The sequence below is a fragment of the Melospiza melodia genome, chromosome 25 (genome assembly GCF_035770615.1).
Source record: "Melospiza melodia melodia isolate bMelMel2 chromosome 25, bMelMel2.pri, whole genome shotgun sequence".
Classification (NCBI taxonomy): domain Eukaryota; kingdom Metazoa; phylum Chordata; class Aves; order Passeriformes; family Passerellidae; genus Melospiza; species Melospiza melodia.
This window is the reverse complement of record NC_086218.1, coordinates 11,554,111-11,575,332: the sequence shown is the minus strand read 5'-3', so window position 1 is coordinate 11,575,332 and position 21,222 is coordinate 11,554,111. Positions and strand designations below refer to the sequence as shown.

Here is a 21,222-nt window from a genome sequence, read left to right as displayed (position 1 = left end):
CAGCCTGGATAAACACCTGAAAACCCCCAAAAAAGTTGAATTTTCCAAGCACTCCTCCATCACTAGATCCCAAACCCTCAAAAGGGGACCGGGACCGTCTCGGGAGGCTCCCGAGGTTGATCTCGGCTGGGAGCCGGGCCCGGGGAGGGTTTGGCGGAGCAAATCCCGCTCGGAATGCGGGCGGGAGGAGCGGGGGCGGCGGCAGACGGGGCGCGACCGTCTGGGAGCCGCCACCGAAGATGCCCCAAGGCCCGGGGTTGGTGACAACCTGCGAGCTCCTCCCTCGGAGCTCCTCTGATCCCCGTGGGGTTCCACTGGACTCCAAAACGCCCCTAAAATTCCTTAAAATTCTGTGCAAGCAAAGATATCCTTCGCTCCTGCTCCCAAATCCCTCGGTTTTCTGGGAAATTAAATGTAGGTGGGGGGAAAAATGGGTTTTGGATTAATTTTTCCCTTCTGGCGTGGTGCTGGCAGGACTGTCCATTAATCCTTCACGTGTTCTTAAAATTCAGATTTGAATCATCTCGAAGCCCCTATTTCCAGAAACAAACAAATTGTAATTCTTCCTGCATGAACACCTGGATGTTTATTTCACACCTGTGGAATTAAAACTGGCAGAAAATTGCTGCTCACTACAAGAAAATGTTGTAGAACCCCCCTGGTTCCTCTGTCAGGTGAGCTCTGAAATTTCCATGGTGATCCAAGCAATTTTATCCACTAAAGTAAAAAAAAAATCCGGAGGGAAACCCGGAGATTTTTCCTGTAAAAACTGAGAAAATCAAAGCAAAGAAGGCAAAGAGATAAAAGAGGTGAGGAATTATTTTTTTTTTCGTAACCACAGCCAGTTCCTCCTTCCCAGATTTAATTACTCAGGCGCTAATTGTCATTCTTCCCCGAGCGCTCACCTTCCGCAGTAAACAGGAAAAGAGGCCGGAATGGTGGGATTTGGGTTCCTGTCGTGGCTGGATCCAAATTGTCCCTCGGGCATGGACCAGAGGAGCCACTCACGCCCATGTGAGGCTGAATGTCCTCTCCTGTCATTCTCCTGGCATCCCAAAAATTCCAGGGCTCCCGGAGCCACCTGGACACTGCCCTGGAGCTGGCTCAGACCCTCCTGCCTCGCCCAGGTCCTTGTGGGAACAGGGAGAGGGGAAAGTTTGGTCTGATGAAGGCCCAGGAGGGTTTATTGCAACCGGGCGTGGAGGGTTTGGGCAGGAAAATGGGGAGAATCCCTGATTTCTGTGAGAATCGATGGAAACACGCAGAAAAAAATTCCTTTTTGTGCTTGGGAAAATGGGAATTTTGGGGTGGAGGGGTTGGACCTCGATTCTGTGTCCAGGTCTGGAGAATCATGGAAAGAGGGACATGGAGAGGCTGGAGCCTGTCCAGGGGTGGGAATGAGGCTGGGGAAGGGTCTGGAGAATCCTGAGGGAGCTGAGGAGGAAAGGGGGATCCAGGAGGAATTTTGGGCTCTTCCAGGCGGGATTTGGGATCTGATCCTGGAGAACAGGGACAGGACAAGAGGAAACGGCCTCAAGCTCTGCCAGGGGAGGCTAAGGGGGAGAAATTTGAGAAAATCCCTCCTGGAAAGGGTAGGCAGGCCTTGGAAGGGGCTCAGGGAAGGTTGGATTGGCCACATCTGGAGATGTCCAAGGAATTTCTGGAGATTCCTCTGGATGACCAAGGTGGGCTCGGACACAACTTGAACTCGAAGTTCTGGGAGATCTTTCCCAATCTCCTACATTTTATGATCCTGAAAAATCTTCGGCCCCTCAGCACAAGACCCTCAGAGCCGGGGGTGCTGCCCTTGTGGAATTCCCTCATGGAATTCTCTCATGGAATTCCCTCATGGAATTCCCTCCGGAACTCCCAACCTGCCATAGAGGAGTCACCGGAGCCACCGAAGGACATCGCTGTGGGGTCCTGACTCACCGACACCAACGTGACACCTCCAATGACTCCGATTGCCCACGAACGTAATGGAGATTCCCAAATGAGTGCCAATTAGGGATAATGACCTGGCCTCCGTGACGTTCCCACGTGTCCGAACGCGGGTCCCTTTACGTCTCCCGAAACAATCCCCAATTTCTGGCTAATCAAAGTTAACTACAGGGTGTAAAACAACTCGGGATAGAAAGGGAGGTGCAGGACCGGTCCTCAGAGATGGTTTGGAGGTGAGCCTGGAGCTTGAGGAGATAATGAGGAGCTGTTCCAACCGGAATATGGGATATTCCTCAGGAAGATAAGGATTGGAAGCTTCTCTGGGGGAAAATTTCCACACCCGGCAGCTCGAGGAGGAGAAAATGAGGAGGGATTCATCTGCCTAAAAATTCATCTCGCAAATCCGAGCTCTGCTGGGTTTAGTTTCTCCTCCCATGGCAAAGGAGGTGTTTAAGATGAGCAAACCACACTCCACGAGTCCCAGTTTATCCCCAGAAAAGCCTCGGGGGCAGCAGAGCCTCCGGGGAAGGGGCAGAATCTGCACGTGGGGAGCTGAGTGTGTGGAAAAGCTGAGGTGGCAAAAAACCCCGTGGAGATCCGTCAGCTCTGGGTGGAATTCCAGGACAAGCATTGGGAAGGAACCAGCACTGACGCCTGGAATTCTCTGGGAGACTCTGGGTTTGGGGCGTAAACAGGACGTGCTGCTCATGCTGGGTTGGTTTGTTTTGGGGTGGCTTTTTTCCCCCTATTTAGCATTTTTGTGATGGTCACATTCCCATCTCTGTGATCGAAATATCTGGGAGAAACATGAGTTTTCCATAATCAGCAAAACTTCAATAAAAATTATTATTAGTAGTAGTATCATCCTGGGCCTAAATCCCACTTAAACTGGAGCTTTTCTGTAAGGGAAAAACATTTTTAAAATGAGGATTATTCTGCCTTGAATGACTTGAAGTGTTCCTCAAAAAACCTGGACTTGTGTCCCCACTGGAATTTCCAAGCATACATGGAGTTAATCCATGGAGAGGAATGGGTTGGATGAATGAAATAATTTAATTTATCAGGAAAACGGGGTCCTCAAGGTTTCGTGGGAGCGCTGGAGGATTGACTGTGCCTTTCCATGAGAATTAGGACAGGCTATTTCTCATAGTAAATCCAATTAATTACCCATCTTCCCTAATAACAGCCATTCCATGTTGGAAAAACTCCAGCTATCAAAACCCAACATTTATGGAAATAAGGCCACGGAAACGTCCCAGCACATTAAATCCCTTTCTGAAAACCAATTAATTCAGCACCCGCTGGTTTGGTTGTTTTTTTTTAATGACTCCGCCATTCCCGTTGGGAACCGCATGACCGGGACGGGAGCGCGGCTGCCTCAGCATCACCTGCTTTCCTGGAAGAGGCCTTCCACCAAAAATTAGGATGCAAACAAACATGCAAAGCATGTGGAGGAGGAGCCTGCCGGGGCAGTTTGTGGTCACCTGTCCGTCCCCCTGGGCTCCCGCGTTTCCGGAGCTGACGCCACTCCGGCCGTATAAAAGGTTTGGGTTCCGAGGCTCCCGCCAGTTCCTTTGGCTTCTCCGTCGCTTGCCAGGACCGGTGACCTCTGGTAAGTCCTCCTTGGCTTTATCAGGGAATTTTTATCAGGATATCTTGTGGAAAAGAGAGTTTACTCCAAGTCCCAGGAGAACTTCTCTCCTGTGCTTCTCTTCTAGGATTTGTGCTGGAATTGGGGATTTTATTTAGGGTCTTCTCTGTCTGGAGGAGCTTGGAGAAGTCACCTGGTCTAGAAGTGTGGCTGCTTCTCCTCCTCCCTCCTGTTCCATCCTGGTTAATTTGCTCCTGTCTCGTTAAGGCTGGGAATTAAATAAATTAATGGATGCTGTGGAGAAGCTCCTGGGACTTCAAACGGGATGGGTGGGAAGAGGCTCTATCCGGAAGGAGGGAGCTGCAGGATTCCTGCAGGCAAAGCCTGGGGAGATCCCTGGGAGAAGCCAAGAGGAGGAAATGAGCTGGAAATTGGAGCTGCAGCCTCTGGGCCTTGCGGAAGGATGAGCCCCATTAATCCCCAAAAAATTCCAGTGACATCCCAGGGGATGTCATCAGGATGGGAAAGCTGGGAATGTTCAGCCTGTGGAGAGCTCAGGTCTGGGATCTGCAGGGGCTCCAGGGAAGCTGGAGAGGGATTTTCATCAGGAACTGCAGGGACAGGACCCAGGGAATGGGTTTACACTGAAAAATGAGAAATTTAGGATATTGGGAAGAAACCGTGAAGGTGGTGAGGCCCTGGCCCAGGTTATCCCATGGATTCCTCATCCCTGGAAATGTCCAAGGCCAGGTTGGACAAGTCTTGCAGCAACTTGGTTTGGGCTGGAACGAGATGATCTTTGAGATCCCTCCCAACCCAAACCACCCCATGATCCCATGGGATAATGGTGGGGATCTGTGGCCTCTGGGCTTTGTGGTTGGGAATTCCCAGCCCAGGGGATGTGCCCAGGTGGGCGTGAGGATCTGATAAGGAAGAGGCGAGCCCTGGAACTGCTGCTGATGGAACTGGGAATAGCAGGAACTGGGAATAGCACGAACTGGGGTGTTTTTGTGTTACGGCTTCTACAAAGTTGGAAATGCCATAAAATTCAGGATTTGTAGCTCGAGGCTTCCTAACAGGTTCCCAGTGAAGGAAGGGGTTCTCTGCTGCGTTAATTCCATAAAAACCCTGGGACTGGCCCACAGGCACAACCTGGGACACCGTGGGAGCTTTATCTCCTGAATTTGGGGTTTAACTCCCTCCAGACCATGGGGTCGCCTTCAGCTTCAAATTTATCCAGAATAAAGATAGAGGAACCTTTATTAAAATTAGAGCTGGACTTGATGAGATCCTTGTGGGTCCCTTCCAACTCCAGAACCCAGGAATCGTGGGCACAGAACTTTTTCCTAGCATTCCTTTCCTCATCCAAACACGAACCCACGGGGACCTCACTCCGCGAACTGCTCCTTGATAAGAACTAACTGATATCCTGATAATTTTTTTTTTGTCTCTTTCCCAGCTTTTTCCCAGCTTTTTCCCACTTCCAAAGTACCTCCCCAAGATGTCCTACTACTACGAGCAGTGCAAGCAGCCCTGCCTGCCCCCTGCCTGCCTGCAGAAGTGCGTCAAGTGCCCGGAGCCCTGCGCCACCCAGTGCGTTGAGGTCTGCCAGGCCCCCTGCGCCACCACCTGTGTCACCCAGTGCGTGGAGCCCTGTGCCACCCAGTGTGCCACCAGCTGCGCCCCGCAGTGCGTGGATGTGTGTGCCACCAGCTGTGCCCCGCAGTGCGTGGATGTCTGCGCCAAGCCCTGCTCCAGCCAGTGTGTGGAGGTCTGTGCCCCTCAGTGCGTGGATGTTTGTGCCACTCAGTGTGCCACCAGCTGTGCCCCGCAGTGCGTGGACGTCTGTCCCACTCAGTGTGCCACCAGCTGTGCCCCGCAGTGCGTGGATGTCTGTGCCACCCAATGTGCCACCAGCTGTGCCCCGCAGTGCGTGGATGTCTGTCCTGCCCAGTGCCCCGAGCCCTGTGCCACCAAGTGCGTGGAGCAGTGCCAGACCGAGGTTTGCAGCACCAAGTGCGTGGAGTCGTGCGAGGCCGTGTGCCTGGAGCCCTGCTCCCGCCCCTGCTGATCCCTGACACGGGCCTGGCCCCGTGAGGAGGCTCCGGTGACCGGTGAGGAGCCAAAATCGCGGGCTCTGGATGGAAAACACGGTGCAGACCCATTGGCGACGCAAAACCCTGCTCTGATCATCCCACGTTGTCTTCATCTTGGAAAACGTTTCCTGTCTGAGTGTTCCCTGTGTTTTCACTTCTGCTCCTGCCATGCTGGCATTTTTCCGTGGGTATTCCCAATATTTTAGCTTTGGGAATCCCAGGAAGCGCTGTCAGCAGCTGGCGGTGGAAGGTGTCAACACTTTTCCCCTTCCCTTCTCCTCTCTGTCTCTTCTCAGTCTTGTGAATTCTCTGTGCAGCAATAAAAAATGACCATCGATGGCACCAGCTGTGTTTTGTCTTTTTTCTCCCCATTTCCACGACTTCAGGCCCCAAAATATCTTCCTTAATTTCAGTTTTCAAAAGTGGTTGGGGAGGGCTTTGTGCCTGAAGTAAAAAAACATTTAAATATGGAGAAATTCCTACTAATTCAACAAGGAAATCATCGTCTGGTCAATTCCTTTCTGAAATTATTGATAGGAATTTGATTTTCAGACAGAGTTTTGGTCTTCACAGCTTGGGATTTTGGAAGTATATCCTAGAAACTGTTAAAAGGCGAATTTAAGTAGAAGAAAGCCTTAAATTAATTAATAAAAGAATTTAACACCTGGAAGGCACAATTTTAAATAAATTTAAATAATTAAATTTTAATAAATAAACAAATAAATATTTAAATAAATGAGTAAATTCTAAGTAATTTTAATAATTCTAAATAATTTTAATAAAGGCTCCTCTACCTTTATTTTGGATAAGTTTGAGGCTGAAGGTGACCCTGTGGTCACCTGGAGGGTGTTAAACCCATAAAAGTTGTTAACTGGAGGGAGTTAAACCCATAAAAAACCCCAAATTTCGGAGATGAATCTCCCACTGTGTCCCGGGTTGTGCCTGTGGCTTTCTTCACCTCCGGCTGCGTCTGGGAATGCTGAAATCGCTCCCCACCTACCCCCTCATTACGGGAAGGGTGGGGAACACCTAATCTGGAGAAGAAAAGAGAGATATTTATATTCGGGGGCGTGCCGACGCTGTTTCCAAATCTCCTTTTTAATGGGCAGGTGGGGAGGCGAGGAGCAGGTTCCTCTTTGTGTCCCTCGCTGTCGACACCAGGAGGTGACACCGGGAGGTGACACCAGGAGGTGACACCCTCAGGTGGGGATCACAGGAGGCAAAAAAAAAAACACACCTGGGGAAGGCAAACACCTGAGCACACCTGGAAGGCAAAGCAGGAGGAAAAATTCCCCCCAAAAAATGAGAGGGGAAGTGAGGAATCAGCACCTGGAATTTGAAGATCTGCCTCAGGAGCCACTCGGAGGTGACACTTTGGTGGCATCTCGGGGGCATGGAAAAGGTTTGAGGAATCAGGGTGAACAACCCCACACCTGGGCCAGAAATTCACAGGGAAATGGATGGGAAAATGAGGAATCTCCACCTCAAATTCCTCCCAAGAAACCCAAATCCTTGAGGATCCAAGCTCTGCCCTGGAGGTGTCGCTTTTGTGACATCTTGGGGGCATGGGAAAGGTTTTAGTCAGGAATCATGGAAAATAAAACAAACCCTGCACCTGAACACACCTGGGCTGGGCATTCCCAGGAAAAATGATGGGGAAATGAGGAATTTGCGCCTCAAATTCCTCCAAGTTTTTGGGGATCCAAGCTCTTGGAGGCCTGGAAAAGGTTTAAAAGCATGAATCATGGAAAAGGCTTAAATCAGGAATCACGTGGAGCTCCAACCCTGTGAATCACCTGATTCTGGACCATCTCCATCACCTGTGCCTGGAAATGGAATTTTTCCATTTTATCTGGGATCACGGGAGCACCTGGAAAATCCTGGAGGGACCTGCTGTGCTCCCAACATTTCCTGTGGCCAAGCCCTGACGCACCAGCTGTGGTCAGCTTCGGGAATTGCTGGAATTCCTGGGATATTTGCAATAAATTAGGGATATTTCATCAGGTGGAGGAGCCTGGAAAATCTTCCTGATTTATTGGGGTAAAAAAACAAAAAAAGTTTCATTCTTTTTTATTTGGGGATCTGAAATAGAGGAGAGAAACAGCAAAATCCAGAACCAAACTGGGATTTGGTGCTTTTCCAGGTTCCAAACTGGGATCTGGAGCCTTTCAAGGTTCCAAACTGGGATCTGGCTCTTTTCCAGGTGCCAAACTGGGATCTGGAGACTTTCCAGGTTCCAGACTGGGATCTGGTGCTTTTCCAGGCTCCAAACTGGAATCTAGTGCTTTTCCAGGAGACAGAACAGATTCCCAACCCCACTCAGACTTCTCCAGGTGCTCCCACCCAAAAATTATCCCCAAACCAGCCAAAATACACCCTAAAACAACTGTGAGCTGTCCCAGCTGCCGATTCCTTGTGGGATCTCTGCCCGGGACGGGGATGTTGCGAATTATTAAGAAATTATTAATGAATTATTAACAAATCACCCCGCGATGAGCAGCCCTGGGTGTGCCCAGGGTGAAGAACACCCAGTCCCCCGCAGCAGATGGGAGAGGAGGGAATTTCAGCCGGGCTTTGACCGAGGTCCAGGAGGAGGTGGGAGCGGAGCCGGTTCCGGTTGTGAAAGATTCTGGTCACCGAGTTTAATCCGGAGTCATCCCGAGGGATATAAAAGCTGCTCCCTGGGGAGGCTCCACACCCGCAGCGGCTCCTCCTGAGCTCCCTCCTCCAGCAGGACGCGCCAGGTGAGTCCTTCCCTGCCCCTCTTGCTGCCCAGGTGAGGGGTTTTGTGCCCCGGGGTGGGAAAAATGGGGTTTTTGGCTGTTTTCTAACCCAAAAACCCAAACTGGGGTTGTCTCCCCAAAAATGGGATTTGTCGCCATTTTTTTCCCCAAACTGGGGTTGTCTCCCCCCAAAAATGGGATTTTTTTCTTCCCCAAACTGGGATTGTCTCCCCAAAACGGGATTTGTCGCCATTTTTTTCCCCAAACTGGGATTGTCTCCCTAAAATGGGATTTTTTGCTGTTTTCTTCCCCAAACTGGCATTTTATCCCCAAAAAATGGGATTTTTTTGCCATTGTCTTCCCCAAACTGGAGTTTTGGAGCTTTTCTCCCCGAAAAATTCTGCCTGCAACAGGTGGAAAACCATATCAGAGAATTCTGGAAATTTTGAGGCTCCATCCACTGGTTTGGGACTCCTTGGGTCAGAACTCCATGATAATTTTTCTGGGATTGATAAGAATCCCGTGGATAACCAAAGGTTGGCATCCACGGGCAGGTGGTGGAACAGCTTCCAGGATTTCCGGGGATCCTGGTTCCGTTTCCTTGGATAAAATCCTCAATCCACCTGAATTTCATGGCCCCGGGTGTGGCTCCTGCTCGGGGGGGTCTCAAGGAGTTGGGAAGAGACGTGGTGGTTCCAAAAATTGGTATCAAATATTGGGACTGGTATCAAATATTGGGAATACTATCGAATATTGGGATTGGTATCAAATATTGGGGTTGGTATAAAATATTGGGAATATTATCAAATACTGGGATTATTATAAAATATTAGGATTGGTATCCAATAGTGGGATTGTTAGCAAAGTATTTTTCCCTGCCAAAACTCCCAGTTTTCTCAGTTTTCTGCTCCTCTTTGGCTGCTTTTCTTGGAACTTCCCCTTGAGTTCAGCTTTTCTCCAAATCCACTTTTCCCCCTGAGATTTTTAAAGTTGAGATTCCCAGGAAAAAATGAGCAGACGGAAAGAAGGAAAACCCCTGGTGCCGTTTGTCTCCTCTCCAGCTCCGCAGCCTTTCCCTGGCTTTGTTAGGCTGGGTTTTGCCCCCGATCCCCGTTTTACTCCCTGATCCCTCAGTGAGGTGACCGATGCCACAGGAAGTGGGACGGGATCCCAAAAAACCCCAATAAAGGGCGGGAAACAACTCCCCAGAATTCAGACTTCAGGGATTTAATCCTGGTTTGGGATGGAGTTTAAATCAGCGGGGTCGAACTCAAAGCTGAGGCAGCGCCCGGAACCTCAACACCCCAAAAAGGCGAATTTAGGCCTAAAATTTGCTCGTTTCTCTCCGCGATTTCGTACTCCAGGATGTCCCAGCAGCAGAAGCAGCCGCAGCAGATCCCGGCCCAGTGCCAGCAGAAATGCGGGGGCCTTCCCAAGGGCGTCCAGCAAAGCCAGGCCTGCAAAGGCCAGGCCTGCAAAGGCCAGGCCCAGGCGGCCGTGAAGAGCGTCCCCCAGCAGCAGCAGCAGCAGCAGCAGCAATGCTCCAAGCAGAAGTAGGAGCCATCCCAAATCCCAAATCCTGCTTTTCCCACCTCGCCGGGCTCCCGGGAACGCCTCCAGACCTGCAGCCACCTGCTTTGCTTGCCAGGAATTACCTCATAACGAGATGCGCTTAATTAGGTTTAAAAAAAAATGATAAATGAGCGGCGGGGGATGGTTTTAATTCGGAGTTTAATTTGGGATGTGGTGCAATAAAATGATGGAATGAACTCGTGGTTGCTTCCTGGTGTTTTTGTTGGTGATTTTCTCCCGTTTACCCCTTTTCTTTCTCTTTTATTTTCCCCTAAAATACCAACTTTAAGCACACACAGACCCGGGCTTTTGCAAGCTGAGCCTCCTCTCCAACTTTTTCAGGAGAAGCCATTGAAAATACCCCAAAACTTGATTTTAAAATCCCCAAAACTTGGTGTAAAACCCCGCAAAACTTGCTGTGAAAATTCCCAAAACTTGCTATGAAAACCCCCAAAACTCAGTATAATACTTCTCAGAACTTGGCATAAAATTTCCCACTTGGCATAAAATTTCCCACAACTTGGTACAAAAACCCCCAAAAATTGGTACAAAAACCCCCAAAATTTGGTACAAAAACCCCCACAACCTCGTGTAAAATCCCCCACGACCAGTAACAAAAATTCCCAAAACTCGGTACTGAAAGTCGCTTTTATTGCGGAATTTTCACAGTGAAATAAATCCTGGATCCAACAGCAGCCGAAAACAATCAGGAGACCGAGCCCCAAACACCGACGGGTGGCGAAACATTCCCGGCTGGAATTCCTCCTTGATCCCGTCTGCGCCACGCCCGGGGTTAATCCCTTCCCAAACATGTCTGGAGTGGAGTTAATTATCCATAAATTTGGGTAATTACGGAATATTCACGGCCTGACCTGTTCTTTGACACCTCCGAGGAAATTCAAGGGGAGAGCGAGCTCGGATTTATCCTAAAATTCTTCCTTTCCCCCCCCTCAATCCCAAAGGATTCTTTTAAATTCCACCAAAATCGGATCTATCAAAAAAATCTTCATTTTCCTCCCTCAGTCCAGAAGGATTATTTTTTATTCAGCACTAATTCCCGAATTTGGGAAGTTTTGGCGGCAGATCCCGCACAAAATCTGATTATTTATAGGGAAAAACTTCCCAAATTCCAGGTGGGAGCTGGAATCCAGGGCGGGGGGAAAGGCAGGAAAAAGGGGATGAGCTCTTCCCAGGATTTTGGGTTTTTAACTTCACGAACCCCGCCTTGCTCCATGATTTTTTTGGGGGGCTTTTTGGGCATTCCAAAGCCTCGGGATTGGGGAAAAATGGCAGGAATTTGGGAAGGGGAGCTACAACCCTGCTGGAAAAGCATTCCCGACGGGAATTCCCTGCTGTTAGTAAAGGACAAGGCGTTAGCGGGAGGGGCGGCTGGAAGGAATTCCTGACAAAAGCTCTGCAGGGGTTAAAAAAAAACCACAACAAAAAAAAGGCTTGGAAAAACCTCTGGATTCGGGGATAAAAATCCCCGGGATTGGGATTTTCCCTCTATTTCTGCCACAGGCCGGGCTGCTCCAGCTGCTGCTCCAGGGGAGGGAATTTCTCGGGAATGGAGCGCTGCTGCTGATCCGGGATGGGCACCGGGATCTCCTGGAATTCCTGTTTTTTCTGGGAAGAGGGGATGGGGTCTGAGATCTCCTGGAATTCCTGTTTTTCCTGGGAAGATGGGATGGGGTCTGAGATCTCCTGGAATTCCTGCTTTTTCTGGGAAGAGGGGATGGGGTCTGGGACTGGGATGGGGACAGGGGTGTCCTTGCACTCCTGTTTTTCTGGGATGGACACCGGGATTTCCTTGCATTCCTGCTTTTCCTGCTTTTCTGGGATGGACACCGGGATTTCCTTGCATTCCTGCTTTTCCTGGGAACACGGGGTGGGTTCAGGGTTTGAAACTGGGATGGGGACAGGGGTGTCCTTGCACTCCTGTTTTTCTGGGATGGACACCGGGATTTCCTTACATTCTTGTTTTTCTGGGATGGACACCGGGATCTCCTTGCATTCCTGTTTTTCTGGGATGGACACCGGGATCTCCTTGCATTCCTGCTTTTCCTGGGCACACTGGACAGGGTCGGGGATGGAAACTGGGATCTCCTTGCATTCCTGTTTTTCTGGGATGGACACCGGGATCTCCTTGCATTCCTGTTTTTCTGGGATGGACACCGGGATTTCCTGGCGCTGCTGCTTCTCCTGGGCGCAGGGAACGGGAACGGGAACCGGGATCTCCTTGACCTCCTGCTTCTCCAGCGTCGGTTCCTGGCGGGATTTCTCTTCCAGGCGCGGAGCAGGTTCGGGGTTCGGGAATACCGCAGGGATTTGGGTTTGCTGCTCCTGGGGCAGGGCAGTTTCCCCTTTTCCCGCTTCTGGGATCGCCTTTTCTGGGAATTTCGCCTTTTCCGGGAGCGGCTCGGGCACCGGGATTTGGGGATGCTCGGGGCTCTGTTTTGGGGTGGTTTTACCCAAACCGGGGGGGAGCTGCAGCTCCTGCTTGATTTGCATCTGGTTCAGAGACATCTCTGCGGGAGAACGGGATCACCTGGGGAAAAAAAAGTGGGAATTTCTTGCGTTACCGGGACAAAGGTGACACAATTCTGAAAAACGTGTTAAAATATAAAATAGTCGAGTTTTCCTCCTCTGCCCTTGGCTTCCCGAGGCTAAAACCAACCATTTGAGGACGTTTGGTGTGCTAGAAAAAAAAAAAATTATATCAATGTGGGGCCAAGGGGGTGTTTTGGACTGGTAAACCCTAAATAATTCCTGCTTTTTTTTTAATCGATTTTCAACTTTTCCCTGGAATTTGGAACGCCAGGAGAGGTTCCTGGAGGCTCCGGCGAGCTGAGGGTTAAATTCCCAGGAGAGAGCTCCTCCTCTCGTTCCGGTTTCACCCGGCTCCGGTGACAATGCCGAGGGTTTGGGTGACCCTGGAAGGGTCCTGGGAAGGGAATTCTCTGGGATAAAGCGTCCCCGAAGTCCGGGATTGTCACCGCTGTCCCCTCCTGAGTCAGAGCGGCCAGCGCGGATTTCTCCTCCCCGACAATTTGGGGACAATTTTGTGGCCGCTGGAGGCTCGCCCGGACCTCGGGAATTCCTGCGCTGCCGCTTTTTAAAATCCGAGGAGTGAAAGGTGAGAATTCCAAAAGGGATTTGAACTCCCCAAGGCAAAAAAAAGGGAAAATTCCTCCTCCCTTCCTCAGCTCCTCTCACAGCCAATCCCCTCCTCTCTTCCTTTTTATTTATTTATTTTTTTAAACATCTGATAAGACCTTGATTAATTAATTAATTAATTAAGATCTGGTTCCTGACATGGATGAGGCAGCACTCCTCATATTTTCACTCCTTGCCTCCCTGCAGCGCCCTCTTGCTCCCAAATTTGCCTCTTTCCAAGGAATTCTTGGGTGAAATTGAAGTTTTAAAAGCGTTTTGGTTATAAAATCAAATTGGAAAATAAACTTGGCCGGAGAGGGTTTGGTGTCCATCCTGGAGGAAGGAGATTGGCCCTTGAACCAACGGAATTCCATCTGATCCCTGCCTCGGGAAGGGTCTAATTTAGGGCTTAATTGCCCTCAGATTTAGGCTCGGTCTTAATTTGCCTCCCAGTGCCATTTCCAGGCTGCCCCAACGCCCACAAATTCCCTCCTTTCCAGGAACCCTCCACATATCCCAAGGCGTCAAATCCAACATTTCCTGAAAGGCAGAACCCCAAATATCCCCCTAAAATATTGGGTTTCTCAATCCCAAAAATCCCCCCAAAATATTGGGATTCTCAATCCCAAATATCCCCCCAAAATATTTGGATTCTCTGTCCCAAATGTCCCCCAAAAATCTCAATATTCTCAATCCCAATCCTCCCCAAATTCTTGATATTCTCAATCCCAAACCTGCCTAAAAATCTTGATATTCCCAATCCCAAACCTCCCCAAAAATCTTGATATTCTCAATTCCACCCTCCCCAAAAATCCCAGGATTGTCAGTCCCAAACCTCCCCAAAAATATCGATATTTTTATCCCAAACCTCCCTAAAAATCTCAGAATTCTGAATCCCAAACCTCCCTGAGGAACCTTAGGATCCCCAGTCCCAAACCTCCCTGAAGAACCTTGGGATTCCCAATCCCAAAATTCCCCGAGGAACCTCGGGGTTGCGGGACTCACCCAACCGGTGCCGAGGAAGCAGCGGGAGCGGAGAGTGGATGCTGGAGAGGGGAGATTTGGGATCTTTTATAGGGTTTGGAAGCCCTGCCTTCTGGGAATGAGTCCTCCTGGCTGATGAGCTCATTCTTTCACAAGAACCTTGCCCGGCCGGGTTTTACACGTAGGCACTTTCCAGAGAGGGTTCTGAGTTCGTTCCCTTGACTAATCCCGCTGAACCGTGGGATTTCACCCTGGGTAAAGGTCAGAGCCTTGGGATCGTGGAGTTCTCGGAGACCCCGTTGAGGTTTGGGGGCTGGATGGGGTTTGGTGCCACCTCAACCCATCCAGGGGTCATTCCATAGATAAAATCCCCTCTGATGTCTGAAATTCCTGGGATTTATTGGGAATTCCCACCTCAACCCATCCAGGGGCCATTCCACAGCTAAACCTCTCCCAATTATCTGAAATTTCTGGGATTTATTGGGATTTCCCCCCTCAACCCATCCAGGGGTCATTCCACAGTTTAACCTCCCCTTAAGTGTCTGAAATTCCTGGGATTTATTGGGAATTCCCACCTCAACCCATCCAGGGGCCATTCCACAGCTAAACCTCTCCCAATTATCTGAAATTCCTGGGATTTATTGGGAATTCCCACCTCAACCCATCCAGGGGTCATGCCACAGCTAAACCTCTTCTGAGTTTCCCTTTGGAAGAACTTTATGGATTTCCCTCAACTTTCATTTCAGTTTGAAATCACCAGGAGGGATTTCCTGGAAATTTCAGGAATTTTCTCCTGGAAAGGGCGATCAGGGGCTGCCCAGAGAGGTTTGGAGCTGCCACCACTGGAAGTGTCCAAGGAATTCCTGGAAAGGGATTGATCTATCTAAAGATGGACTCTATGATCTTGGAGGGCTTTTCCAACCTCAGTAATCCCGGAATTCTCTGGATAAATCTCATTTTCCACGGAGATGCAGCTCCCATCCATCCAAATGTGATGGAACAGGGAGCTGAGGTCATCTCCGGGGATTTTTAACAATATCCAAGATTTTCCCCACCCAACTGGAATTTGGGGAAGCGGCCCCACAGAATTCCAGAAGGGAATTTAAAAAGGTGTTTCAGCCTAGATGTGAAACAAAGGGAATTCTGCATTCCCTGAGGATTAGTCCAGGTGGAATGAGAACGAGACATTTATGGAGTGGGAAAAACCTCAGAAATTCAATCCCAATTCCCCAAATCTCCGGGATCCATCAGGACACAGCTCTTGGAGACACCGTGTCCCACCCAGACGGGAATTTCATCACCTTTGGTAATCCCAGGCTCTTCTCTGCGGCTTTTCCGGAGCTTTTATCGGATCAAGATCCCGACACGATCACTTCCAACAGGCTGAGCTGGTCCCACGTCACCTCCCGGAATTCCTGGGCAACACCTGGAAGCAGCTGCAACTTCCTCCCTCAACAACCCTTTGGCAACACAAGGCTGGAAAATTCCGGAATTTTCTCCCATCCATACAATTCCCATTTTTCCCTGCGTCCTGCCTTGCTCTTCCTGCTGGGATAGGCTCAGTTTTAGTCTCCAGCTTTGGGGATCCCCCAGCCCAAGCCCAAAGCCTGACTCAGGCCTTGCTGGTGCCCCGCCGGTGCCGATTCCAGGCTGGAATTAGGGCACTTCCCAGACCTGCCCGGCTGCTTTCGAGGCAGCCTGGTGGCTGGCAGGGCTCGGAACCGAGATAAGCTCCTGGAATTGTGCCCTTCCCGCGGGGAGATGCAGGGAAGGAGATCAGAGTCCTGAAAACCTTGGGGTTCGGCACTGCCCAGTTCCTGGAGGTGTCCGAGGAAAGGTTGGATGGGGCTTGGAGGGAGCTGGGATACTTGGAATTGTCCCTGGCCATGGCAGGGGCTTGGAACGGGATGATCCTGAAGGTCCCTTCCAACCCAAACCATTCCATGATCCTCTGATTTTCCCAGATTTTCTGATTTTATTGTTCCATGATTTTATGCTTCTGTTATTCCGTGATTCTCTGATCCTCTTACTCCGTGATTTTCTGATCCTCTGACACTATTATTCCATGATTTTGTGATTCTATGATCCTCTAATTCCACCATTTTATGATTTCATGATTCTCTGATTCTCTTATTCCTTGATTTTCTGATTCCACAATTCCCTAACTCCATGATTTTCTGATCCTCTGACTCTATTATTCCATGATTTTGTGATTCTGCGATCCTCTAATTCCACCATTTTGTGATGTGATGATTCCATGATCCCCTGATTCCATGATTTTCTGATTTCATGATTCCATGATTCTCTGATTCTATTATTCCATTATTTTCTGATTCTACAATTCCCTAACTCCATGATTTTATGATCCTCTGACACTCCATGATTTCCTGTTTCTATTATTCCGTGATCCTCTCATTCCATGATTTCGTGATTCCGTGATTCTCTGATTCTATTATTCCATAATTCTCTGATTCTATTATTCCATTATTTTCTGATTCCACCATTCCCTAACTCCATGATTTCATGATCCTCTGACACTCCATGATCCCCTGATTCCATTATTCCACCATTTCATCATTCCCTGATCCCGGTTTTTGTCCCGCCAAGGCCGGAGCAGCCGAGTTTGAGAGCGGACAGGGAATTTCACCACCTCCAACCTTCCACCCGAATTTTTGTGCAATATTCCCAAGGGAATTCTCCGCCTCAGGTCGGTGCTGAGCCCCGAAGAGGGACAGGACACCTCCACCTGCTTGGGACATTTTTATTTAAGGAATAAATAAAAGATTTCTGGAATATTTTGGTGCCAAATTTAAACCCAGAACGTGCAACACCCAGGGATTAAAGTCAAACACTTCCCATGGCTGGGAGGGAGAGACCTAAACCCAAACCTAATCCTAAACCTAATCCTAAACCCTGTCTGGAGATCAGGAGATGTGGCCTGACCTTAAACTGGTTTGGATCCAGTCTGGAAATGCTCCGGAGGTCACCAGGCAGCAACCTCAGCACAAAAATTGTGGATATTGCCCAAAGAGGCTCCCGAGTCAGCCCCTGGAAAGGGAGGGAACGTTTTTTCCTGGAGGAGAGGTGGAATTGCTTTTCCCAGCCCCGGGAATTGCACAAAAATCTATTTTTAGCCAAACCTTTGGGAAAACGACGGGAGAAATGTGAGGGAATGGAGGGAATGTGGAGCTCCTGGTCTGTCCCAAATATTCCACAAATTCCAGGGATCGCCACACCGCGGAGAAAGAAATTCCCAGCCCAGCATTCCTGGGTGGGATTTGCTGCTCCATGTCCCACAAATCCCGAATTTATCAGGGACCTCCCAGGTGATTCCCAGGAATTATTCCAGGAGATCCAAACGGGAGCTGGCGGCTCCATCAAGGATGTCATAGAGGTGTCTTGGTGTCTCCAAGGGTCTCGGAGCTCCTTTGCTTCACTCTGCCAAAAAAAATGGATCCAAATTTTGGGAAGTGAGACCCAAAGACCCCATGGATGCTCCCTTGACCTTTTTGCCACTTCAGATTTGAGTATTTTCATGCAATTCCCAGATTTGTTATTTTTTTTTTTGGGTAGTGAGAACCCCTCAGTCAGGACCCTGTGGATGCTCCTCGACCTCTTTTTCTATCCAGGATTTGGGGAAAGGATCAGATTTTTTCGGGAAGTGAGGAGTTCTCCCTCAGGACCCTAAGGATGCTCGCTCAACTTTTTGCCACCCAGAATTCTAGGGGTTTTATGCAGGTATCAAATTTTTTGGAAATGGAGAGCCCTGCAGAGAATCTGGGCTTGGGCTTCTCATAGATGCTCCCTGACTTTTTGCCACCCAGAATTTTGGGGGTTTTGTGCAGTGATCAGATTTTTAGGGAAGTGAGGACCCTTCCCTCAGGACCCTAAGGATGTTCCCTCACCTTTTTTCCACCCAGGATTTGGGGGAAGGATCAGAATTTTGGGGAAGTGAGGAGCTCTCCCTCAAGACTCCCCCTGATTTTTGCCACGCAGGATTTGGGGATTTTTGTTCAGGGATCAGATATTTTTGTTGGGAATCAAGGATCCTGCCCTCGTGATTTCATGGATTCTCCCTGATTTTTCCCCCCAGGATTCAGGACCTTTGTGCACAGAGGGGAGGATCCTCGGGAACTTTTGCCCCGCCGGATTTCAGCCGTGACTCAGGAGCTGCCGAACCGGCCCAGCCTGGCCCGGGGCTCCCGCAGGGTTCGGCTCCTCCCAGCTCGTTGTTGTGTCCAGCTCCAGGGCTGGACATCGCGGTGAACTCATCAAACAAAAGCTTAATTAGCACCTGCTGGATGGCTTAATTAACACCTGCAACATGTCCCGGTATCGGTCTGGAGCCTGGAGCAGCTCCTGGCCCAAACTCCCGGGACCTTTTGTGCCTTCCCTGGAAGTGTCCAAGGCTGGACGGGCTTGGAGCCACCTGGGAGGGTGGGAATTGTCCCTGCCTGTGGCACGGGATGGGATTTAAGGTCCCAAAACACCTGGACACCCCCAAGGACTGGATCTGGAGTGTCCATGGTCTTTTCCTGGCTGTTTTTTTCCGACAGGTTGGGAATGTTGGGAATGTTGGGACCTCAGAGCCCCTCCAGGATCTGCAGGGACTCCAGGAAAGCTGGAGAAAGATTTTTCCTCAGGAACTGCAGGGACAGGACACAGGGAATGGGGTCAGGGGGACAGAGGGGGAATTTGGGTGGGATTTTGGGGAGGAATTGTTCCCTGTGAGAGTCCCAGGTTATTCCATGGATTTCCCACCCCTGGAAGTGTCCAATTCCAGCCTGGAGCCATCAGGGACAGCAGAAGGTGTCCCATGGCAGAGGTTGGAAAGAGATGATTTTTAAGATCACTTCCAACACAAATCATTCCATAATTCCATGATTCCTGAGCTTCCCAGGATCCGAACAATTCCTATAAAACTCTGAGTTTCCCAGCTGAGTCAGGGACTCAAGTCTCCTGTAAAACCTCCCCATAAATCCCCCAAACCCCAGCCCAAAGCTTTTGAGTCCCTTTTTCGGATTTCCCAGCCTGTTCCTGAGTCCTCCTGGGATGTTCCCTGAAAACCTCCTGCTAATTCCCAGCCTAAATTAATCCCTAATTTCTCCTGTGCTTGAAAACCTCCTCTTAATTCCCAGCCTAAATTTAGTACTAATTTCTTCTGTGCTCCTTGAAACCTCCTGCTAATTCCCAGCCTAAATTTATCCCTAATTTCCCCCGCAGGGCTCTGATTGCCTCACTGAAACCCCACAACCCTTCCAGCAGCCATCCCATCAAAGAACCCAATTCCCGATTGCTCCATTCCCCCTCCGGAGCTCGCTGGGGATGAACTCGCTCGAGTTCAGCCTTTCCCAGCTTTTTTTCCAGGACCTGCTGGAAAGTGGAGCAGCCTTGGGGTCACCCAAGGAGGAATTGGGATACAGAGCTGGGTTTCAGCCTCCCTGACCTCTTGGAAAAGATAAAATCCCGTTTTTTTCTGAAATATCAGCTCTGTGGTTCTCCTGGTGCCACTGGGAAAGGGAATTATTGGTTTTTGAGCCAGAAAACCAAAAGGATTTATCTTGGATTTTGTTCTTTCCATGGGTTCCATGAGCTGGGCTGAGTTAATCACTAAAATAATTAATATTACAATCATGGGCTCACCTTTTGCTCCATCCCAACACGAGGCCTATCCCAAATCCCAGAGTTTTTTATTCCCCATGGAATCCCAGCATGGGGATGGAGCCGATTCATGGAGATGCTGAGGGAAGAAAAATTGGTGCTGAAACCCCAAAAAAGCTGAGCTTTGAGAAGTCATTGGGGTTATTCTCACCCTAAAGCCAGGCTTAACCTCCCTCAAGCCCGGCCCAGAACAAAGAGCTCTTAATTAGAGAAACCCAGGGTTAATTAAGTAATAAAACCCTTCTAGGGCGAAGCAAGAGGTACCAGGAGTTTCATTCTCACTTTAGGCACTGTTAAATCGCCCAAATTGGGAATTTACTCATAATGAGAGAAGTTTGCTTGTCTGCAGCTCCTGTGCAGCTCTTTAATTATGAATTAATTAATTAATTAATTTAATTAAATTACTCTGTGCACAGTCCCTGCTTGTCCCCTCACGTTGCCTTTGCTCCCTGCCCTTCCCTCCCTGCCCCGTGCCTGGAATGGTTTGAAATGGCCTGGAATGGCTTGGAATGGTTTGGAATGGTTTTGGAATGGTTTGGAATGGTTTGGAATGGTCTGGAATGGTTTGGAATAATGGAATTATTTTGGAATGGTGGAATGGTTTGGAATGGTTTTGGAATGGTTCGGAATCATGGAATGGTTTTGGAATGGTCTGGAATGGTGTGGAATGGTTTGGAATCACGGAATGGTTTGAAATGGTTTGGAATGGTGGAATGGCTTCGGTGGGAAGAGACCTTAGATCTTATCCAGTTCCAACCCAGGGGCAGGAACACCTTCTCCCACCCCAGGCTGCTCCAAGCCCTGTCCAGCCTGGCCTTGGACACTCCCAGGGATGGGAAATCCATGGAATTCCCTGGGCCAGACCCTCATAGGGAACAATTCCTCACCAAAATCCCTCTCAAATTCCCCCTGCCCCATTCCCTGTGTCCTGTCCCTGCAGTTCCTGAGGGAAAATCCCTCTCCATCTTCCCTGGAGCCCCTGCAGATCCTGGAGGGGCTCTGGGATCCCAACATTCCCAGCCTGGATCCACTTCACGGCCTCCCAGATCCAGCAGCGAGAAGGGGCTGGGCTGAGCCAAACCCGAAATTAAAATTTTTCCTGGGGACACAGAAGGAAAAAGAGGGAGGATCCCAAGGGATTTTCCAGGAGCCGCCTGCGCGGGCCAATGCTGCGCTCTGGTGGTTGGGGACACTCGGATGACACTCAGGGGACACTCGGTCCTCTGTCACCTCATGGAAAAGGGACACGGAAGAGCTGGAGAAGCTGGAGAAGGTTCTGGAAGATCCTGAGGGATCTGGGGTGGGCTCAGCCTGGAGAAAAGGGAGGATCCAGGGAGGATTTGGGATCTCCCAGGGAGGATTTGGGATCTGATCCCAGGGAACAGGGCAGGACAAGAGGGAACGGCCTCGAGCTGTGCCAGGGTGGGAAATTTGGGAAAATTCCTCCTGGAAAATGGAAAAGGCTTTGGAAGGGGCTCAGGGAGGGTTGGAGTGGCCA

At 49.7% G+C, this 21,222-nt stretch overlaps 2 protein-coding genes and 1 long non-coding RNA gene across 3 annotated transcripts; 2 read left to right on the top strand and 1 right to left on the bottom strand.

The window, feature by feature from the left end:
* Positions 1–5,033: 5,033 nt before the first annotated feature.
* On the top strand, positions 5,034–5,603 carry LOC134429421 (proline-rich protein 9-like). The gene has a single exon (XM_063176576.1). It carries the CDS (start codon positions 5,034–5,036, stop codon positions 5,601–5,603), a length of 570 nt encoding a protein of 189 aa, XP_063032646.1.
* Positions 5,604–8,270: 2,667 nt separating this feature from the next.
* Positions 8,271–10,120, top strand: LOC134429258 (uncharacterized). Its single transcript, XR_010030557.1, has 2 exons — positions 8,271–8,372; positions 9,716–10,120. It is a non-coding gene; the product is annotated as an uncharacterized LOC134429258 (long non-coding RNA).
* A 1,309-nt stretch (positions 10,121–11,429) lies between these two features.
* LOC134429332 (titin-like) lies at positions 11,430–12,449 on the bottom strand. The gene is made up of 2 exons (XM_063176466.1): positions 11,663–12,449; positions 11,430–11,572 (listed from the first exon to the last, which is right to left on the bottom strand). Exons 1-2 carry the CDS (start codon positions 12,447–12,449, stop codon positions 11,430–11,432), a joined length of 930 nt encoding a protein of 309 aa, XP_063032536.1.
* Positions 12,450–21,222: the final 8,773 nt, after the last annotated feature.